General features: G+C 44.5%; 1 protein-coding gene across 4 annotated transcripts in view; it reads left to right on the top strand.

The window, feature by feature from the left end:
* LOC118369810 (attractin-like protein 1) overlaps nucleotides 1-21,082 on the top strand; it is a 371,022-nt gene that overhangs the window by 162,186 nt on the left and 187,754 nt on the right. For all 4 annotated transcript variants that reach the window (XM_052498667.1, XM_052498665.1, XM_052498666.1 and 1 more), the window contains 3 exons: nucleotides 5,613-5,665; nucleotides 20,143-20,237; nucleotides 20,437-20,515. In XM_052498667.1, coding sequence (XP_052354627.1) covers nucleotides 5,613-5,665; nucleotides 20,143-20,237; nucleotides 20,437-20,515 — 227 coding nt within the window. The remainder of the gene's footprint in view (nucleotides 1-5,612; nucleotides 5,666-20,142; nucleotides 20,238-20,436; nucleotides 20,516-21,082) is intronic.

Genomic DNA, 21,082 nt, shown 5'->3' with positions numbered 1-21,082 from the left:
CAGGAGAAACAAGATTCTCTGGTCTGATGAAACTAAGATTGAACACTTTGGCCTGAATGACAAGCGTCACATCTGGAGGAAAACTGGCACAGTCTCTACGGTGAAGCATTGTGGTGGCAGCCTCATGCTGTGGGGATGTTTTTCAGCGGCAGGGACTGGGAGACTCGTCAGGATCGAGGGAATTATAAACGGAGCAAAGTACAGAGAGATCCTTGATGAAAACTTGCTCCAGAGTGCTCAGCGCTGGAGAGAGCTGAAAATAGCTGTGCAGCGACGCTCTCCATACAACCTGACAGAGCTTGAGAGGATCTGCAGAGAAGAATAGGAGAAACTCCCCAAATACAGGTGTACCAAGCTTGAAGCGTCATACCCAAGAAGACTTGAGGCTGTAATCGCTGCTTCAACAAAAAAGGGGCAGTAAAGGGTCTGAATACTAATATAAATGTGATATTCCAATTAGCAAAATAAATAAAGTTTTTTCTTTGTAATTATGGGGTATTGTGTGTAGATTGATGAGGGGGAAATAACAATTGAATCCATTTTTAATAAGGCTGTAAAATGTGGAAAAAGTCCAGGGGTCTGAATACTTTCCGAATGCACTGTATATACAAAAGTATGTGGAACCCCTAAAAATGTGTGGATTCGGCTATTTCAGCCACACCCATTCCTGACAGGTGTATAAAATCGAGCACACAGCCATGCAATCTCTATATTGGCAGTAGAATAGCTTTACTGAAGAGCTCAGTGACTTTCAACGTGGCACCGTCATAAGATGCCACCTTTCCAACAAGTCAGTTCGTTAAATTTCTGCCCTGCTAGAGCTGCTATGATCAACAGTAAGTGCTGTCATTGGCTAGGAGCAGCAACGGCTCAGCCGCGAAGTGGTAGGCCACACAAGCTCACAGAATGGGACCGGCGAGTGCTAAGCATGTAGCACGTAAAAATAGTTTGTCCTATGTTGCAACACTCACTACCAAGTTCCAACCTGTCACTGGATGCAACGTCAGCACAATAACTGTTTGTCTGGAGCTTCATGAAAAGTGTTTCCATGGCCGAGCAGCCGCGGCAGGTAACCTAGTGGTTAGAGCGTTGGGCCAGTAACCGAAAGGTTGGTGGATCGAGTCCCAAAGCTGACAAGGTAAAAATATGTCGTTCTGCCCCTGAACAAGGCAGTTAACACACTGTTCCTAGGCCGTCATTGTAAATAAGAATTTGTTCTTAACTGACTTGCCTACTTAAATAAAGGTTAAATTAAAAATTAAAAACCAATGCCTAATATCACAATGCCAAGCGTTTGCTGGAGTGGGTTAAAGCTCGCCACCATTGGACTCTGGAGCAGTGGAAACGTTTTCTCTGGAGTGATGAATCACACTTCACCATCTGGCAGGCCGACGGACACATCTGAGTTTGGTGGATGCCAGGAAATAGTGCCAACTGTAACGTTTGGTGGATGAGGAATAATGGTCTGGGGCTGTTTTTCATGGTTCGGGCTAGGCCCCTTAGTTCCAGTGAAGGGAAATCCAAGCCAGGCGTAATCGCCCAACATCAGTCCCCAACCTCACTAATGCTTTTGTGGGTGTATGGAACCAAGTCCCCGCAGTAATGTTCCAACATCTAGTGGAAAGCCTTCCCAGAAGAGTGTAGGCTGTTATAGCAGCAAAGAGGGGAGACCAACTCCCATGATGTTGGAATGAGAGATGTTTGACAAGGGGGTGTCCACATTCTTTTGGTCATGTAGTGTATTCTTAGCCTAAATGATGACTATCCAATCTATGACATGAATAGTAGGCTATCTTACATAAGTCTGCCAATGCGAGGATGCATGAACTGCTTTATAATAAAGGATCATTTTTACGGTGAAAATTAGCTTCCTGAAACTTGAAACCCACGCATTGAATATGTTAGAATAACTGTCTACGTTTCCTTTTCCTCACCCAACAAGACAAGTAACAAACAGCAATATCACTGGCCTTTGTCAATCTACTGTCCCACATAGTAGAAAAGTGTACCTATTCTATTGGTCAGCTTGTCTTTCTGTGCAAGTAAACAAATGACCTATTCCAAACAGACTCTGGGACAGTTGTGGGGCAATAGAAACCAAATTTATACAACCAATAAGCCAAGGCTACATCCAATCAACATTTAAAAAACAATAAGATTCATATAACAGATCAGAATGTGGATTGTGCCTTTGGTTATTGAACAATGAAAGAAAGTTGATTTGAAAACCAATAGAACATGAGAGAAAAGGCTACTGGTTTCAATGGCCTATGGAAGTCTTGTTGGATCTTGGCTAGGCTTTTCTGAAGCAAGATAAGACATGGCTCATATGTAGAAAAAAGTTCAGGTTTCAAATAATTAAGTATATGTTTTCAAAATGCATACTGCCTCCAGCTCATTGCAAGTGGTGTGTTGCCTATGCACATGAATGGCGAATGGGAAGCTCGCTTTAATTACCAGTTGAGAAATAAAAATAGTAGCTCTTTATAATTGTGGCATCAAAACAGTTTTTTACACCCGATTGCCTTCAGAAATGTTGTGCAATGTGCTTATTAAAGCACGTTTCACTCCAGCAGCAACAAACATCTGTTTGAGCAGAATCAGCAGCTCTCACGCTACATCCACTGGTTTTTAAAATACATTATTTCGCAATGTCATTTTTTGATGTTGCCAGCTTGATCAGGTGATAGCTCACATTCTAATTCACTTCGAAACGAGTGCAGCGGTCCATCTGGTTAACCAGTCTAACCAGTTTCTCAGTGAAATCCAACACATTTCTCCATGTGTTTTATTGCATTGTCTCCATGTAAAGCTAGCCTGTGGGCCAGGGTCTTTCTTACAGTTAACCTGTTTAGCTACGGTCTGTCCTTGTTTGCACTCTGCTGCTAATTTGCTCATACCTGTGTTTTATTTGTATTTTTTTTACCTTTATTTAACTAGGCAAGTCAGTTAAGAACAAATTCTTATTTACAATGACGGCCTAAGAACAGTGGGTTAACTGCCTTGTTCAGGGGCAGAACGACAGATGTTTACCTTGTCAGCTCTGGGATTAGATCTAGCAACCTTTTGGTTACTGGCTCAACGCTCTAACCACTAGGCTACCTGCTGTCCTTTGTTGGTTTGCTTGTTTTGATTACTGATCAAATACTCTTGAGTGTGTGTGAGAGTGTGTTCGTACTGTATGTGTCTATGTACAAGTGTGAAATCAAAGGTATGTACCTCTTAGGAGGCTGTGTCTAATATCATACAGACAGACAGACTCAGCAGCCTCCCCTTCCTTTCCATCTTCCCCTTTACAACTAAGCTCTATACATGTTCCCCTTGAACCCAGGACCCAAAGGAGAGGAAGTAAACAGACTCCGTTTCAGAGGTTTATTTTGGCACTTCTGCCGCCACCCTGCCTGGCACGCTGTGTGGCCCAGTGGGGTCATGGCATAGGTGGGTCTGTGTGTGTGAGTGAGACGTGAAGTTGGCTTTTTAAATCTCCCAGCTCAGCATTTACCTCAGCATGTTCCTCCTGTTACTGACAGCAGCTGCTGCACTAACATACACATCATAGAGACTCTCTCTGTCTCTCTCTGTGTGTGTGTGTGTGTGTGTGTGTGTGTGTGTGTGTGTGTGTGTGTGTGTGTGTGTGTGTGTGTGTGTGTGTGTGTGTGTGTGTGTGTGTGTGTGTGTGTGTGTGTCACACGAAAATGCGAATGCCCACAGCGACCTTTAATCTCCAACCTTCCGCCCTCTGTTACGGCTCACAAAGAAAGCCATGCTGAGGGTCCACTGGCACACAGTGTGTCTGAGTTTGACTGTGGCCGAGACTGTGGCAGCTTAATAGCAGATGAAGTGTTCCTAAGGACAGTGGTGCTTTTCTCTCTGAGTGAGAGGCAGCCAGACAGACAGCAGAGAGACTGGTGGAAGGAGGCCAGGGTGGTCCTCCATCTTGGCACCATTACCACAGGATAAGCTGCTTAATCAGACAGCCCCAAGATGAGTGTCGTGTTTAAGTGTTAGTGTTCTCTGGGGAGACGGAGAGTGGGGCCCCTTTTAAAGTCCCCTTGGTGCATCTTAACACCACTGTCATGTTCCTAAGATTTACTGAGGACAAAGATAATTGTTTGGAAAATATTTTTGTCTTGACCTTGCCTTTGTAAGTGGAATACAATTGGTTTCAAACTCTTATACTCACAAGGCCTTATAACTCTGCTGTGGCCTCTGTGTTCAAATTGAAGTTCTCTTGAGCTGTTTTGTGGGGTTGTTTTTCACAGATCCTTCTATAAGAACCGTACATAATGAATAAAGCTCTGTCTTTGGCTATGAAATATTCATTACTGCTACTTTATGACCCTCCTAACAAGGGTTGTCCAGCCACTGAATGGAATTCAGGTCTTGTTATGTATAAGCACAGGGAAGTGACCGTTGCCTACATTATTTATCTTTATAAACTGGTTGGTTCGAGCCCTGAATACTGATTGATTGACAGCCGTGGTATATCAGACCGTATACCATGAGTATGACAAAACATAATTTTTTCAATTACACTGGTAACCAGTTTATAATAGCAATAAGGCACCTCGGGTGTTTGTGGTATATGGCTAATATACCACGGCTAAGGGCTGTATCCAGGCACTCTGCATTGTGTCATGCTTACAAACAGCCCTTAGCCGTGTTATGTTGGCCATATACCACACCCCCCCGGGCCTTATTGCTTAAGTAACCACTGCCTGACCAGCTTTGCAAACAGAGCCATTACCTCTGAATCCATTTATTGACTCGAGGGGCAGATTTGACAATGTATCATATGTGTTTAGATAGGCTTGTCGAAGTGGTGGAGTATGTGTTTACAAAGCCATGGTTTTACGCGCTCTTGCCCTTTCCAAGGTACCTCCCTGGGTTTTGTAGAAGTTGGGTTATGGCAATAAACATGGGTGTTTGGACTGCAGTAATGACCCCTGGCTCATAAACCAAGCCAGATGATCAAATGCCACCTACCACAATCACCCTCATGCATGGTACTCCGACTCCCCATAGTCTACCCTCAGTTCCCTGCCTGCTTTTTCAGAACATTGTCTTTGTAGTGGTTGGCTTGACAAACAGGGTCAAATGAAGGATTTGTTGAGTTTTACACACACCTGACTGGGGTTGCTAAAGACCACTTGTGACTTGGATCATATTTTTCAAGCCTCTATTAGGTCCTAGCTGCCCTCTCCCTTCTTTTAGTAGCATTCAAGTTGTTCTGGGCTGTCTGTAGATTACTAAATCCCCTGCTGCCCAGTACACAGACAGACACATGGCTCCTGCCCCGGAGCAGAACAGAGAGGTATCGTCAGACAGGGCTGTCAGGGGAAATCACCTCATCATAACCAGGGAGAGGACAGCACCTGAAGCAGCACACAGCAGTGTCACCTCAGATAGCACCTCTACAAGCGAATTCTCAGAACACCCCTCCCTGGCCCAAAATAACCCTCAGGGATGATGTTATTAACAGTCTGTGATAGGACTGTGATGTCTTTGGCAAAGTGACATATCTCTTGTTAAGCTCATTGTTTTCTGTCTTCCATTCTTCTCTCTCTCCCCTCTCTTACTCCCCCCTCTCTCTTTCTCTCCCATTGTTGCAGTTGCGACTCCGAGAACCGTTACCTTGGCAACCCCCTCAGAGGAACGTGTTACTGTAAGTATCCCACCTCTGTTGCCCCACCTGAGTCTCTATTGTATTTTCGTCCTCCAGATCTTGCCGTGGTCTTATTTTTTTCCTTTCATTTTTTACACACACACACACACACACACACACACACACACACACACACACACACACACACAGGCGCGCGCGCACCTGGTCAGTTGCAGTATCTCACACAAGTGCCCATCTCTGTGACCTTTGCCCTGCACTGAGGGTGGGCTAAGCAGATGGTAGCATTTACTCTGTGGCAGGCGTATGGCAGTAATCAACTGCAGCTTTGTCTGGCTCTAAACTTGATTTTACAGATTTGTAGCTGGAGATGGTAGCAGGGTTTAGAGGGACTTCTGTCACCAGATGTCAATGTCAGACCACTGGCCTCATATTGATTTTAATAATTTGCAGCAAATTTGTGGTTAAAGTACATGGGGGGAATGTTTTACTGAAAACAGATTCTCGCTGACATCATCCGGTAGAAGTTGGTACACTAACCACGGTTGTAAGTGTAGCTGTTTAGGAACAAAGTTCAAGTACTGTCACTTCCAATAGTAATCCAGTTGAGTTTAGTCATGAATTAGTTTAGTTCTGTGAGAGATAGTAATCCAGTTGAGTTTAGTCATGAATTAGTTTAGTTCTGTGAGAGATAGTAATCCAGTTGAGTTTAGTCATGAATTAGTTTAGTTCTGTGAGAGATAGTAATCCAGTTGAGTTTAGTCATGAATTAGTTTAGTTCTGTGAGAGATAGTAATCCAGTTGAGTTTAGTCATGAATTAGTTTAGTTCTGTGAGAGATAGTAATCCAGTAGTAATCTAGTTTAAAACTACCACCACAAATTGCATGTATTTGAAACATTCATTTCAATAGTTGATATTCAATATTGCTTTATCTTTATATTGTCAGATTCTAACCAGCCCTAGAAAGGTTAAATACATGTGCCTGCATCAATCACAGTAACACCCTCTGTCTCCTGTTATTCATGAGAGATTGTGTCTGTTCAGCTGACTGGCATGAGGCATCATGTCTAAGGGAGGAGGGCACTAGATGGCATCCTCGCTGGGCAGTGTACCCACACTTACCAGGGGGACGTGGGTCCGGAATTCACTTCCATCACTATGGTCACCTCGAGAGCTGTCTATCTGTGTAACTCTGTTTGGCTACAGATGGTGTCTCCTGAGGGACATGCCGTATCCTGATCATTCCACTGCGTCGGTTGAGAGAGTTCAAAGTCATTATGAGCTTGTCCATTTGCTCCCTAACACAGCCAAGGGTGCACACAAATACTCAATGTTACATTAGAAAGACATTTGTTTCCTGTGTCCCTTCATCAAACCTTGTTATATCAAACAGAACAGTGGCTGTAAATCATCTATTAGCATGCCATTCAAATTAGAAAACGACCGATAATCGGCCAAGCTGGTATTGTGACCTTTTCTAGTCTATCGGCTACCGGCCCTTCTCTATCGGCTTCACCTATTAGTCCCGCTACATGGCAAGACTGCTACTATGCCGCTCACCGCTTGAGCCATGAGCACTGCACGATGCCAAAGAATATCTAGCTGGGAAAATCAGCAGCAACAAGCTTGCTCATTCTCCAACAGAATGGTGCAGTATTGAGAAAAGGATGAATTGACAAAGTGACAAATCAACCTCCTGTCGCAAATATTAGTTTAATGATAAGGCTTGTGTTGACGTGCCCGGACACGCATGCAATAAGCAAGCTGTTGAACTTTTTGAGGATCTGGCGACCCATGCCAAATCTTTTCAGTCTCCTGAGGGGGAAAATATGTTTTTCGTGCCCTCTTCACAACTTGGTGTGTTTGGACCATGATAGTTCATTGGTGATGTGGACACCAAGGAACTTGAAACTCTTGACCCGCTCCACTTCAGCCCTGTCTATGTTAATGGGGGCCTGTTTGGCCCACCTTTTCCTATAGTCCACGAGCAGCTCCTTTGTCTTGCTCATTGAGGGAGAGGTTGTTGTCCTGGCGCCAAGTCTCTGACCTCCCTATAGGCTGTCTCATCTCATCAGGCCTACCACTGTTGTGTCGTCAGCAAACTTAATGATGGTGTTGGAGTCGTGCTTGGCCACGCAGTCGTGGGTGAACAGGGAGTACAGGAGGGGACTAACACGAACCCCTGATGGGTCCCAGTGTTGAGGAACAGCGTGGCAGATGTGTTGTTGCCTACCCTTACCACCTGGGGCGGCGTGTCTGGAAGTCCAGGATATAGTTGCAGAGGGAGGTGTTTAGTCCCAGGGTCTTTAGCTTAGTGATGAGCTTTGTGGGTACTATGGTGTTGAAGGCTGAGCTGTAGTCAATGAACAGCATTCTCATGTAGGTGTTCCTTTTGTCCAGGTGGGAAAGGGCAGTGTGGAGTGGTTTCTGGCATGATGGTGTTGATGTGAGCCATGACCAGCCTGTCAAAGCACTTCATGGCTACCGACGTGAGTGCTATGGGCAGTAATCATTTAGGCAGGTTACCTTCGCTATCTTGGGCACAGGGACTAAGGTGGTCTGTTTGAAACATGTAGGAATTACAGACTCTGTCAGGGAGAGGTTGAAAATGTCAGTGACGACACTTGCCACTTGGTCCGCGCATTCTTTGAGTACAAGTAAAGGTAATCCTTCCGGCCCCACGACTTTGTGAATTTGACCTGTTTATCCTCTCTAGGGTATGTGGGACTCTAGCATCCCACATGGCCAACATCCAGTGAGATTGCAGAGCGCCAAATTCAAATACAGAAATACTCATTATAATAATTCAGAAAAGATACAACTATTTTACATAGGTTTAGAGATGTACTTCTTGTGAATCCAACCACAGTGTCTGATTTCAAAAATGCTTTACTGCGAAAGCATACCTTACGATTATTTGAGAACATAGCCCAGCAGACAATTCATTACAAACAGTAACCAGCCAAGTAGAAGAGTTACAAGTCACAAGAAATATAGATAAATATAGATAAAATTAATCACTTACCTTTGATGATCTTCATATGGCTGCACTCAGAAGACATTCATTTATTCAATAAATGTTCCTTTTGTTCGATAAAGTCTCTTTATATCCAAAAACCTCAGTTTTGTTTGCACGTTTTCTCAGTAATCCACAGGCTCAAACGCAGTCACAACAGGCAGACAAAAAATCCAAATAGTATCCGTAAAGTTTGTGGAAACATTTCAAACAATGTTCATAATCAATCCTCGGGTTGTTTTTAGCATAAATAATTGATCATATTTCAACCGGACAATAACGTTGTCAATTTAAAAGGTAAACAAGAAAGGCACTCTCTCTCGGTCGCGCGCATGAAAAAGCTCTGTGACACGGCAGGGTCCACTCATTCAGACTGCTCTTACTCCCTCATTTTTCAGAATAAAAGCCTGAAACAATTTCTAAAGACTGGTGACATCTAGTGGATGGCATAGGAACTGCAATGTGAGTCCTAAGTCAATGGATACTGTAATGGTATTGAATAGAAAACTACAACAACAACAAAAACTCCTTTCTCAGGTTTTCGCCTGCCAAATCAGTTCTGTCATACTCACAGACACTATTTTAACAGTTTTGGAAACTTTAGAGTGTTTTCTATCCAAATCAACCAATTATATGCATACCCTATCTTCTGGGCCTGAGTAGAAAGCAGTTTAATTTGGGCACATTTTCATCCAAAATTCCAAATGCTGCCCCCTACCCTAGAGAAGTTAAAGGTCTTGCTCACATTGGCTAAATAATCGTCAAAAGCCTTTCGTGAACGAACACTCGCGCTTGATCTTTTATTCCCTCGCACGAGTTGTGAAATTTTACATCTACATCTAATTACATCTTCGGTGCAGTTTTTCTCAAGGTCAGAAATGCACAACGTGTTGTCTTATGTAAACAAAGTCGGAGCTGCTGGACAGGTCTGTTTCACTGTCTATACTATTGGATAGAGAGCTATCACCTCAGCTGTTAACCCCATGTTAGTGGGCAAATGGACATCATCAAATCAAAAACCCAACCTTCATTTACCTGTTATGATGCACAGATTTTCCAATCTCCATTTTAGACAAGACTGACTATGACAAAAATTATTCTATTGACACTATCTCGTCAATTTTGGCACTAGAATAACTGTTTCTGACTTGAATCGACGCCACAAAGGTCATTTTCAAAGTGATTTGTTGCTTTTTAAAGGCAGTTACTCTTTAAAGGGTTATGTAGGATCAAATGTTTAGCCCCACTTAAATGCTACTTAGATGGATACCCAATGTCATAACCATGGCTTTGATTTATGCCCAAAATGTCATAGTCAATCAAGATTCAAAGCTTTTATCATGTTGTTTTGCTAAATCATGAGTCCGGCCCTGCCTTTCCTAGAAGCACTGGCAGTGCGGATTTGTTGGACATGTAGGACATGCAGACGTGTGGGATGTGTAAGCTGGGATGTGAATGGGTAGGTTATAGAGACTAATTGTGCCAATTATGCCTAGTGAATCAGGGTGACTGAAGTGTAGCGCACACACCGCCCTCTCTTTGAGTGGATTGATGTTTACTTTGCAGGCTCATTACATGCTAATTATTTAACCATCCGCTAATGTCAGTTGTGACAAGGCAGAACTATCAAGCACAATGACACTAATAATGATAGTGACAGTAATGATGATGAGGCATTACATTTTATTAATGGAGATATTGCTACTGTAAGCCTACTACTACTACTACTTCTACTAATACTTTTACAATTACTGTATGGCTTTACTATGTACTTATTTTACTACTACTACTACTACTACTACTTAGGAATTATACTAATGCTAATACTTCCTATCACTGGAGGCTGGTCTAGTTCATTGTGCTGTTGGAGGACCAGTACTGTGGTTCAGCTCAGATGACTTCCTACCAGAATGTAATCATGGCTGATTCTAATGAGGAAGCTGGTCGTCAGTAGCTGACCAGGCTGGTGTGGTAATGAGTTGCCCTCACAGTGGAGCAGTGTCAGCTAGCAGGCCCTAATGAAGGAGCCACCAAGTGCGTCCCACCAGCCACACCACCTGCCATTACCAGCCTTTACCCTCAAGCCTCTTTTCATGAGAGGATCAGACGCCATGTACTGACACATAAACACTATCTGACCGGCACTCTGCACTGACTCCTAAACACTATCTGACCGGCACTCTGCACTGACTCCTAAACACTATCTGACCGGCACTCTGCACTGACGCATAAACACTATGTGACAGGCACTCTGCACTGACGCTTAAAGACTATCTGACCGGCACTCTGCCCAGACGCCTAACCAGTGTCAGATAGAGATATTCTCTCCAGACCCAAGCACAGAGGCTTCTCTGTGTTGATCGTCTCTACTTGCCAAATTAGACTGGTCTGTAGACTATGGTCTGTCCGACTGAGGGAACTATCGCCACGTGAACTAATCCTAGTCATTCTGAGCATACAATTGACTTCTACAATAAATGTCTGAACATTATCAGTCAGGCAGTTGGCTCAGACAGCTGAGTGCTACCACCAGACAGCTGAGTGCTACCACCAGACAGCTGAGTGCTACCATCAGACAGCTGAGTGCTACCATCAGACAGCTGAGTGCTACCATCAGACAGCTGAGTGCTACCATCAGACAGCTGAGTGCTACCATCAGACAGCTGAGTGCTACCATCAGACAGCTGAGTGCTACCATCAGACAGCTGAGTGCTACCATCAGACAGCTGAGTGCTACCATCAGACAGCTGAGTGCTACCATCAGACAGCTGAGTGCTACCATCAGACAGCTGAGTGCTACCACCAGACAGCTGAGTGCTACCACCAGACAGCTGAGTAGTACCATCAGACAGCTGAGTGCTACCATCAGACAGCTGAGTAGTACCATCAGACAGCTGAGTAGTACCATCAGACAGCTGAGTAGTACCATCAGACAGCTGAGTAGTACCATCAGACAGCTGAGTAGTACCATCAGACAGCTGAGTAGTACCATCAGACAGCTGAGTAGTACCATCAGACAGCTGAGTAGTACCATCAGACAGCTGAGTAGTACCATCAGACAGCTGAGTAGTACCATCAGACAGCTGAGTAGTACCATCAGACAGCTGAGTAGTACCATCAGACAGCTGAGTAGTACCATCAGACAGCTGAGTAGGACCATCAGACAGCTGAGTAGTACCATCAGACAACTGAGTAGTACCATCAGAGAGCTGAGTAGTACCATCAGACAGCTGAGTGCTATCATCAGACAGCTGAGTAGGACCATCAGACAGCTGAGTAGTACCATCAGACAGCTGAGTAGTACCATCAGACAGCTGAGTAGTACCATCAGACAGCTGAGTAGTACCATCAGACAGCTGAGTAGTACCATCAGACAGCTGAGTAGGACCATCAGACAGCTGAGTAGTACCATCAGACAGCTGAGTAGTACCATCAGACAGCTGAGTGCTACCATCAGACAGCTGAGTGCTACCATCAGACAGCTGAGTGCTACCATCAGACAGCTGAGTAGTACCATCAGACAGCTGAGTAGTACCATCAGACAGCTGAGTAGTACCATCAGACAGCTGAGTGCTACCATCAGACAGCTGAGTAGTACCATCAGACAGCTGAGTGCCACCATCAGACAGCTGAGTGCTACCAGACAGCTGAGTAGTACCATCAGACAGCTGAGTGCTACCATCAGACAGCTGAGTGCTACCATCAGACAGCTGAGTAGTACCATCAGACAGCTGAGTAGTACCATCAGACAGCTGAGTAGTACCATCAGACAGCTGAGTAGTACCATCAGACAGCTGAGTAGTACCATCAGACAGCTGAGTAGTACCATCAGACAGCTGAGTGCTACCATCAGACAGCTGAGTTCTACCATCAGACAGCTGAGTGCTACCATCAGACAGCTGAGTAGTACCATCAGACAGCTGAGTGCTACCATCAGACAGCTGAGTAGTACCATCAGACAGCTGAGTGCTACCATCAGACAGCTGAGTGCTACCATCAGACAGCTGAGTGCTACCATCAGACAGCTGAGTGCTACCATCAGACAGCTGAGTAGTACCATCAGACAGCTGAGTGCTACCATCAGACAGCTGAGTAGTACCATCAGACAGCTGAGTGCTACCATCAGACAGCTGAGTGCTACCATCAGACAGCTGAGTGCTACCATCAGACAGCTGAGTAGTACCATCAGACAGCTGAGTAGTACCATCAGACAGCTGAGTAGTACCATCAGACAGCTGAGTAGTACCATCAGACAGCTGAGTGCTACCATCAGACAGCTGAGTGCTACCATCAGACAGCTGAGTGCTACCATCAGACAGCTGAGTGCTACCATCAGACAGCTGAGTGCTACCATCAGACAGCTGAGTAGTACCATCAGACAGCTGAGTAGTACCATCAGACAGCTGAGTAGTACCATCAGACAGCTGTGTAGTACCATCAGACAGCTGATCAGACAGCTGAGTAGTACCATCAGACAGCTGAGTAGTACCATCAGACATCAGACAGCTGAGTGCTACCATCAGACAGCTGAGTGCTACCATCAGACAGCTGGGTGCTATCAGACAGCTGAGTGCTACCATCAGACAGCTGAGTGAGTGAGTGCTACCATCAGACAGCTGAGTAGTGACTACCATCAGACAGCTGAGTAGTACCATCAGACAGCTGAGTGCTACCATCAGACAGCTGAGTGCTGAGTGCTACCATCAGACAGCTGAGTGCTACCATCAGACAGCTGAGTGCTACCATCAGACAGCTGGGTGCTACCATCAGACAGCTGAGTGCTACCATCAGACAGCTGAGTGCTACCATCAGACAGCTGTAGTACCCTCAGACAGCTGAGTGCTACATCAGACAGCTGAGTAGTACCATCAGACAGCTGAGTGCTAGACAGCTGAGTGCTATCATCAGAGAGCTGAGTAGTAGACAGCTGAGTAGTACCATCAGACAGCTGAGTAGTACCATCAGACAGCTGAGTAGTACCATCAGACAGCTGAGTGCTACCATCAGACAGCTGAGTGCCATCAGACAGCTGATCAGACAGCTGAGTGCTACCATCAGACAGCTGAGTGCTACCATCAGACAGCTGACAGCTGTGCTACCATCAGACAGCTGAGTGCTACCATCAGACAGCTGAGTGCTACCATCAGACAGCTGAGTGCTACCATCAGACAGCTTAGTAGTACTGAGTAGTACCATCAGACAGCTGAGTGCTACCATCAGACAGCTGAGTAGGACCATCAGACAGCTGAGTGCTACCATCAGACAGCTGAGTGCTACCATCAGACAGCTGAGTGGTACCATCAGACAGCTGAGTGCTACCATCAGACAGCTGAGTGCTACCATCAGACAGCTGAGTGCTACCATCAGACAGCTGAGTGCTACCATCAGACAGCTGAGTGCTACCATCAGACAGCTGAGTGCTACCATCAGACAGCTGAGTAGTACCATCAGACAGCTGAGTGCTACCATCAGACAGCTGAGTGCTACCATCAGACAGCTGAGTAGTACCATCAGACAGCTGAGTGCTACCATCAGACAGCTGAGTGCTACCATCAGACAGCTGAGTAGTACCATCAGACAGCTGAGTAGTACCATCAGACAGCTGAGTAGTACCATCAGACAGCTGTGTAGTACCATCAGACAGCTGAGTAGTACCATCAGACAGCTGAGTAGTACCATCAGACAGCTGAGTAGTACCATCAGACAGCTGAGTGCTACCATCAGACAGCTGAGTGCTACCATCAGACAGCTGAGTAGTACCATCAGACAGCTGAGTGCTATGAGTGCAGACAGCTGAGTGCTACCATCAGACAGCTGAGTGCTACCATCAGACAGCTGAGTAGTACCCTCAGACAGCTGAGTGCTACCATCAGACAGCTGAGTGCTACCATCAGACAGCTGAGTGCTACCATCAGACAGCTGAGTGCTACCATCAGACAGCTGAGTGCTACCATCAGACAGCTGAGTGCTACCATCAGACAGCTGAGTAGTTCCATCAGACAGCTGAGTAGTACCATCAGACAGCTGAGTGCTACCATCAGACAGCTGAGTAGTTCCATCAGACAGCTGAGTAGTACCATCAGACAGCTGAGTGCTACCATCAGACAGCTGAGTAGTACCATCAGACAGCTGAGTAGTACCATCAGACAGCTGAGTGCTACCATCAGACAGCTGAGTAGTACCATCAGACAGCTGAGTAGTACCATCAGACAGCTGAGTAGTACCATCAGACAGCTGAGTAGTACCATCAGACAGCTGAGTAGTACCATCAGACAGCTGAGTAGTACCATCAGACAGCTGAGTAGTACCATCAGACAGCTGAGTAGTACCATCAGACAGCTGAGTCGTACCATCAGAAGCCCATATTCATAGCTATGCCTCCATCATGGGGTGGCAGGGTAGCCTAGTGGTTAGAGTGTTGGATGAGTAACCGGAAGGTTGCAAGTTCAAACCCCCGAGCTGACAAGGTACAAATCTGTCGTTCTGCCCCTGAACAGGCACTTAACCCACTGTTCCTAGGCCGTCATTGAAAATAAGAATTTGTTCTTAACTGACTTGCCTAGTTAAATAAAAAATAAAAATCATTACAAGTGTCACTTTACCTGGAGGCCCAGAATAATCAAGGATACCACTTCTTCTGAGCCATTGTTCTGAAAGTAAATTCTCAATGGTGTCCTTTTTGAAAATGCATTTTTCAGTGATTTTATATAATAATAATAATAATAATAATAATATATGCCATTTAGAAGGTGCTTTTATCCAAAGCGACGAACAGTCTTGCAAGGTAATGAATAGTAACAGGCACTGGATGACATCTCCAAGTGGATCCTGAATAGCAGATGTTGAGGCTTCATTCAACTCATTGGACTTATCAGTTCATATCATTGATTGCCCAGAGAGTGCACATACCTGGCTTCCTAGGTCTCATCAAAAGGCATGAAGCAGGCTTCTGAATATGAAATTACTTTACAGGTGAGATTTTGCTCTTTTGATTTTTTTTTGTTTCAGACACTGAATAAAGTTACACATTATGCTAATGCCATGACTCATTTATGAAAACTTTTAAAACAGATGGATTTCCTTTTAGTCTTGTGCGGCTCATTTGATGCTTACCTTGCTTTATTTAATGATCTTTTTAAGGTCAAATTTGTCCCCAACAAACATGTTCACATGCATGTAATGGATGCATGTCAGTTAGATTATCCAAGGTAAATAGCTGTATTGTTTTGCTGATGTCAGTTTTAATTTGCACACTGAGCTTTTGCACCACGGTGGACAATATTATATTAGGCGTGAAATCTAACATATTGAAACGTGTAGAAAATGATTGTGCAATTTGTCAAGTCTTCCACTTTTCATAATGTCATTAATTGTCTTCTCTTCTTCTGGATAACACACACTCTCTCATTACCACAGAAACAAGAGGGGTTCTTTGAGTGGGCACTGCATTGCTCTAAATAACATTAATACGCACAATACTGGCTCCAAAATTCTCTGCTTTTAATTTCCCTGGACTTCTGTGTCCCCTTTACAGAGCATGTGGAACTTTCTGAAGTTTACTGATGACCCTTATGGGATAAACAACACACAGCAACGTGTGTGCCCGGAGCGGGAGGGAGAGAGAGACACACACATCGGCTTTGATCTGATATCTGCTAATTCCGTGACGGCTAAACAAAACCACCTATTTGTCAAACATAATTTCCTTTCGTCTTGCTAAGGCTTGAAATATGTGCTCTGAAAGGATGTCAAATGAAGTCTTCTCTGAACTCTGCAGGAGTGTTTTATTGTCAAGTTAGAACGATGACACACAATTGTTTGTTCTCCTGGTGCGTAAACACATTCATGGCTGATTTAACATCAGTTCATAGAAGCCGTGGAATGGGGGAGTGAATGGCACAGTGTGAGCTTCTGAGGCGTGTGGTGTATTCAGCTGCCATTGACAAGTTATGAAGATGGCATTTCCTATGAGAGTGCGATTTGGTTGTGATGGCCAGTGTGTGTATAGCACAGGAGGCTGGAGAGGGGAGGATGGCTCATAATAATGACTGGAATGAAGTGAATGTAATGGTATCAAACACACAAGGAAACCATTCCATTTCAGCCATTGCTATGAGCCCATCCTCCCCAATTACGGTGCCACCAGCCGCCTGTGGTATATATGCCTTGCTTTTACCCAGTCCACAATAATCCCTGCTGTTTTCTAATGCTCCCTGACACTGAATTGATCAGTTCATAGCATTGACTGCCCATAGAGTGCACATACCTGGCTTCCTAGGTCTGATCAAAAGGCATGAAGGAAACCTGCAGGCTCAGCAACCCCTTGAGGACCTGAGTTCAGTTGTGCACCCCCTGGTTGAACCTGAAATCCTCTAAAGAGTTAATAACGGTGATCTGAAGGGTTAACAGTGAAACGTCCTGCTGAGCATATTGACAATCCACTAGAGACCGTCTCTCACATGGCTCCTCCTAGACACTACCCTCCGAATCAAGGGCTTTCTTCTGAATGGAATCAGACAAGGTGACCTTTCTAGATTCCTGCTGAGGTACAGATGTTAAATGTTCCAAATCCCCGCATTACACCCCACTGTGGCTCGTACTATGAGGCCCTGTCATTGAATAGGACAAACGTTTATAAAAATACAACTGGCATTGAATCCCAGTGAATATTTTCTATACTGAACAAAAATGTAAACGCAAAATGTGTTGGTCCCAAGTGTTGGTCCCACGTTTCATGAGCTGAATAAAATATCCCCAAAATATTCTATATGCACAAAAAGTTTATTTCTCTCAAATGTTGTGCACACATTTGTTTACATCCCTGTTAGTGAGCATTTATCCTTTGCCAAGATAGCCCATCCATCTGACAGGTGTGGCATATCAAGAAGCTGATTAACTTCTTGCGTCGAGCCATCCCGGATCCGGTATCGTGACTACAGCCTCAAGCTCATTACCATAACGCAACGTTAACTATTCATGAAAATCGCAAATTAAATGAAATGAATCTATTTGCTCTCAAGCATAGCCTTTTGTTAACAACACTGTCATCTCAGATTTTCAAAATATGCTTTGAACCATAGCTAAACAAGCATTTGTGTAACAGTATTGATAGCCTAGCATAGGATTTATGCCTTTTATTTAATTTATTTTATTTCACCTTTATTTAACCAGGTAGGCTAGTTGAGAACAAGTTCTCATTTGCAACTGCGACCTGGCCAAGATAAAGCATAGCAGTGTGAACAGACAACACAGAGTTAGTTACACATGGAGTAAACAATTAACAAGTCAATAACACAGTAGAAAAAATGGGAGTCTATATACAATGTGTGCAAAAGGCATGAGGAGGTAGGCAAATAATTACAATATTGCAGATTAACACTGGAGTGATAAATGATCATGTACAGGTAGAGATATTGGTGTGCAAAAGAGCAGAAAATTAAATAAATAAAAACTGTGGGGATGAGGTAGGTGAAAATGGGTGGGCTATTTACCAATAGGTAAATACAGCTGCAGCGATCGGTTAGCTGCTCAGATAGCTGATGTTTGAAGTTGGTGAGGGAGATAAAAGTCTCCAACTTCAGCGATTTTTGCAATTGCCCAGTCACAGGCAGCAGAGTACTGGAACGAAAGGCGGCGAATGAGGTGTTGGCTTTAGGGATGATCAGTGAGATACACCTGCTGGAGCGCGTGCTACGGATGGGTGTTGCCATCGTGACCAGTGAACTGAGATAAGGCGGAGCTTTACCTAGCATGGCCTTGTAGATGACCTGAGCCAGTGGGTCTGGCGACGAATATGTAGCGAGGGCCAGCCGACTAGAGCATACAAGTCGCAGTGGTGGGTAGTATAAGGTGCTTTAGTGACAAAACGAATGGCACTGTGATAAACTGCATCCAGTTTGCTGAGTAGAGTGTTGGAAGCGATTTTGTGGATGACATCGCCGAAGTCGAGGATCGGTAGGATAGTCAGTTTTACTAGGTAAGCTTGGCAGCGTGAGTGAAGGAGGCTTTGTTGCGGAATAGAAAGCCGACTCTTGATTTGATTTTCGATTGGAGATGTTTGATATGGGTCTGGAAGGAGAGTTTGCAGTCTAGCCAGACACCTAGGTACTTATAGGTGTCCACATATTCAAGGTCGGAACCATCCAGTGTGGTGATGCTAGTCGGGCATGCGGGTGCAGGCAGTGATCGGTTGAAAAGCATGCATTTGGTTTTACTAGCGTTTAAGAGCAGTTGGAGGCCACGGAAGGAGTGTTGTATGGCATTGAAGCTCGTTTGGAGGTTAGATAGCACAGTGTCCAATGACGGGCCGAAAGTATATAGAATGGTGTCGTCTGCGTAGACGTGGATCAGGGAATCGCCCGCAGCAAGACCAACATCATTGTTGGCTTTCAGCATGCAACATTTTCACAAAAACCAGAAAAGGATTCAAATAAAATAATTTACCTTTGAAGAACTTCAAATGTTTTCAATGAGGAGACTCCCAGTTAGATAGCAAGTGCTCTGTTTTTACAAAAAATATTATTTGTGTTGACAAATCGGTCCGTTTTCTGCGTCACGTTTAGCTACGAAAAAAAACTGTTTCCAGGATTGTGTAAATCTATCCGCAAGCTCATTAGCATAACACAGCGTTAATTATTCATGAAAATCGCAAATGAAATGAAATGAATCTATTTGCTCTCAAGCTTAGCCTTTTGTTAACAACACTGTCATCTCAGATTTTCAAAATATGCTGGGGACAATAAAAGCCCACTCTAAAATGTGCATTTTTGTCACACAACACAATGCCACAGATGTCTCAAGTTTTGAGCGAGTGTGCAATTGGCATGCTGACTGGAGGAAGGTCCACCAGAACTGTTCCCGGCGAATTTAATTTTAATTTCTATACCATAAGCCACCTCTAACGTTGTTTTAGAGAATTTGGCAGTACGTCCAACCGGCCTCACAACCGCAGACCACGTGTAACCGCGTCAGCCCAGGACCTCCACATCCGGCTTCTTCACCTGCAGGATTGTCTGACCAGCCACCCGGACAGCTGATGAAACTGAGGAGTATTTCTGTCTGTAATAAAGCCCTTTTGTGGAGAAAAACTTATTCTGATTGGCTGGGCCTGGCTCCCCAGTGGGTGGGCCTATGCCCTCCCAGGCCCACCCATGGCTGTGCCCCTGCCCAGTCATGTGTAATCCATAGATTAGGGCCTAATGAATTTATTCCAATTGACTGCCTTATATGAACTAAACCTAGTAAAATCATTGAAATTGTTGCATGTTACGTTTTATATTTTTGTTCAGTATATTAGTGGTACACCCATGTCATATAGATCTTCCTCTACTCTTGTTTGCGCTGATTGCAATACTGCATTATTGATATGAAAATGAAGGCAGCCACATGCACTTGTGGTCTGTTTCTTGGGTAACTCTTCCGGCTGGGGTTCTTCAGACTGTTTGTCCCTGCACTTCAAGAAGACGGTCCCTGATCTGCTGTTTGTCTCTCTGTCCCTGCAGATAACCTGCTGATTGACTACCAGTTCACCTTCAGCCTTCTCCAGGAGGATGACCACCACTACACTGCCATCAACTTCATGGCCACTCCTGAACAGGTCAGTCACTACACAGAGGTGTCAGACACCATGGGCCCAAGGGACAGGTCTCATGTAGCCTTTCTGTTATGTATTTAATGCATCTATTTTGCTGTGAAACAGAGAACCCACATTAGCATCATTCCAAGTCATTCCAAACCATAATAGTGTTGGTTTGGAATATGTGTGTTTGACCTCCTTTTGTGTTCATATTTTACAGAGCAACAAGAACCTGGACATGTCCATCAATGCGTCCAACAACTTCAACCTCAACATCACCTGGTCTATTGGATCAACAGGTAACTTGTCTTGTTAGATTGTCATTTGCCATAGAGTGGATGTGCCATAGTGACCGTATATTTGACAACATGTTGAGGGCTTTCCCTCTCATTTGATTCTATTGTCCACCTTTGCTACACTCACTACGGTCTACGGCAGATATCCCCCACTCAGCGTCAGACGGTGTACATCCCCTGCGCTACAGAATCCAATGTAGGACGTTATTCATCTAGGATGGGAAAGAAACTCATATAATCTCTCTTTGTCATCTTTTCCAGAGGGATTGGTACTTTTGTTGTTCTGGTCCGTGTCCCTCATTAGACAAGAATGTCTGTAGGGGAATGCCCCTCTTGACAAATGTAGGGGAGATAGTTTTTAATTATGGCATTGGTGTTTTTGTGTGATTTCAATTAAGATACAACTTTGCCCAGTCTGTACCGGGCCCAGATGTAGTTTTTTTACTTGATTTGAGAGGAAACTTCAGGGCTTGAATGTATGTGCAGAGCAATTAGAGTGAGTGTGTTATGTCACTGATAAATTGGTTGGGGTCATCTTTTATTAAAGCTGTCCCAAAGTCTGGCCTGTTA

Source organism: Oncorhynchus keta, chromosome 36 (genome assembly GCF_023373465.1).
Source record: "Oncorhynchus keta strain PuntledgeMale-10-30-2019 chromosome 36, Oket_V2, whole genome shotgun sequence".
NCBI lineage: Eukaryota > Metazoa > Chordata > Actinopteri > Salmoniformes > Salmonidae > Oncorhynchus > Oncorhynchus keta.
The sequence above is the reverse complement of the archived record's forward strand: the minus strand, read 5'-3'. Positions and strand labels throughout refer to the sequence as shown.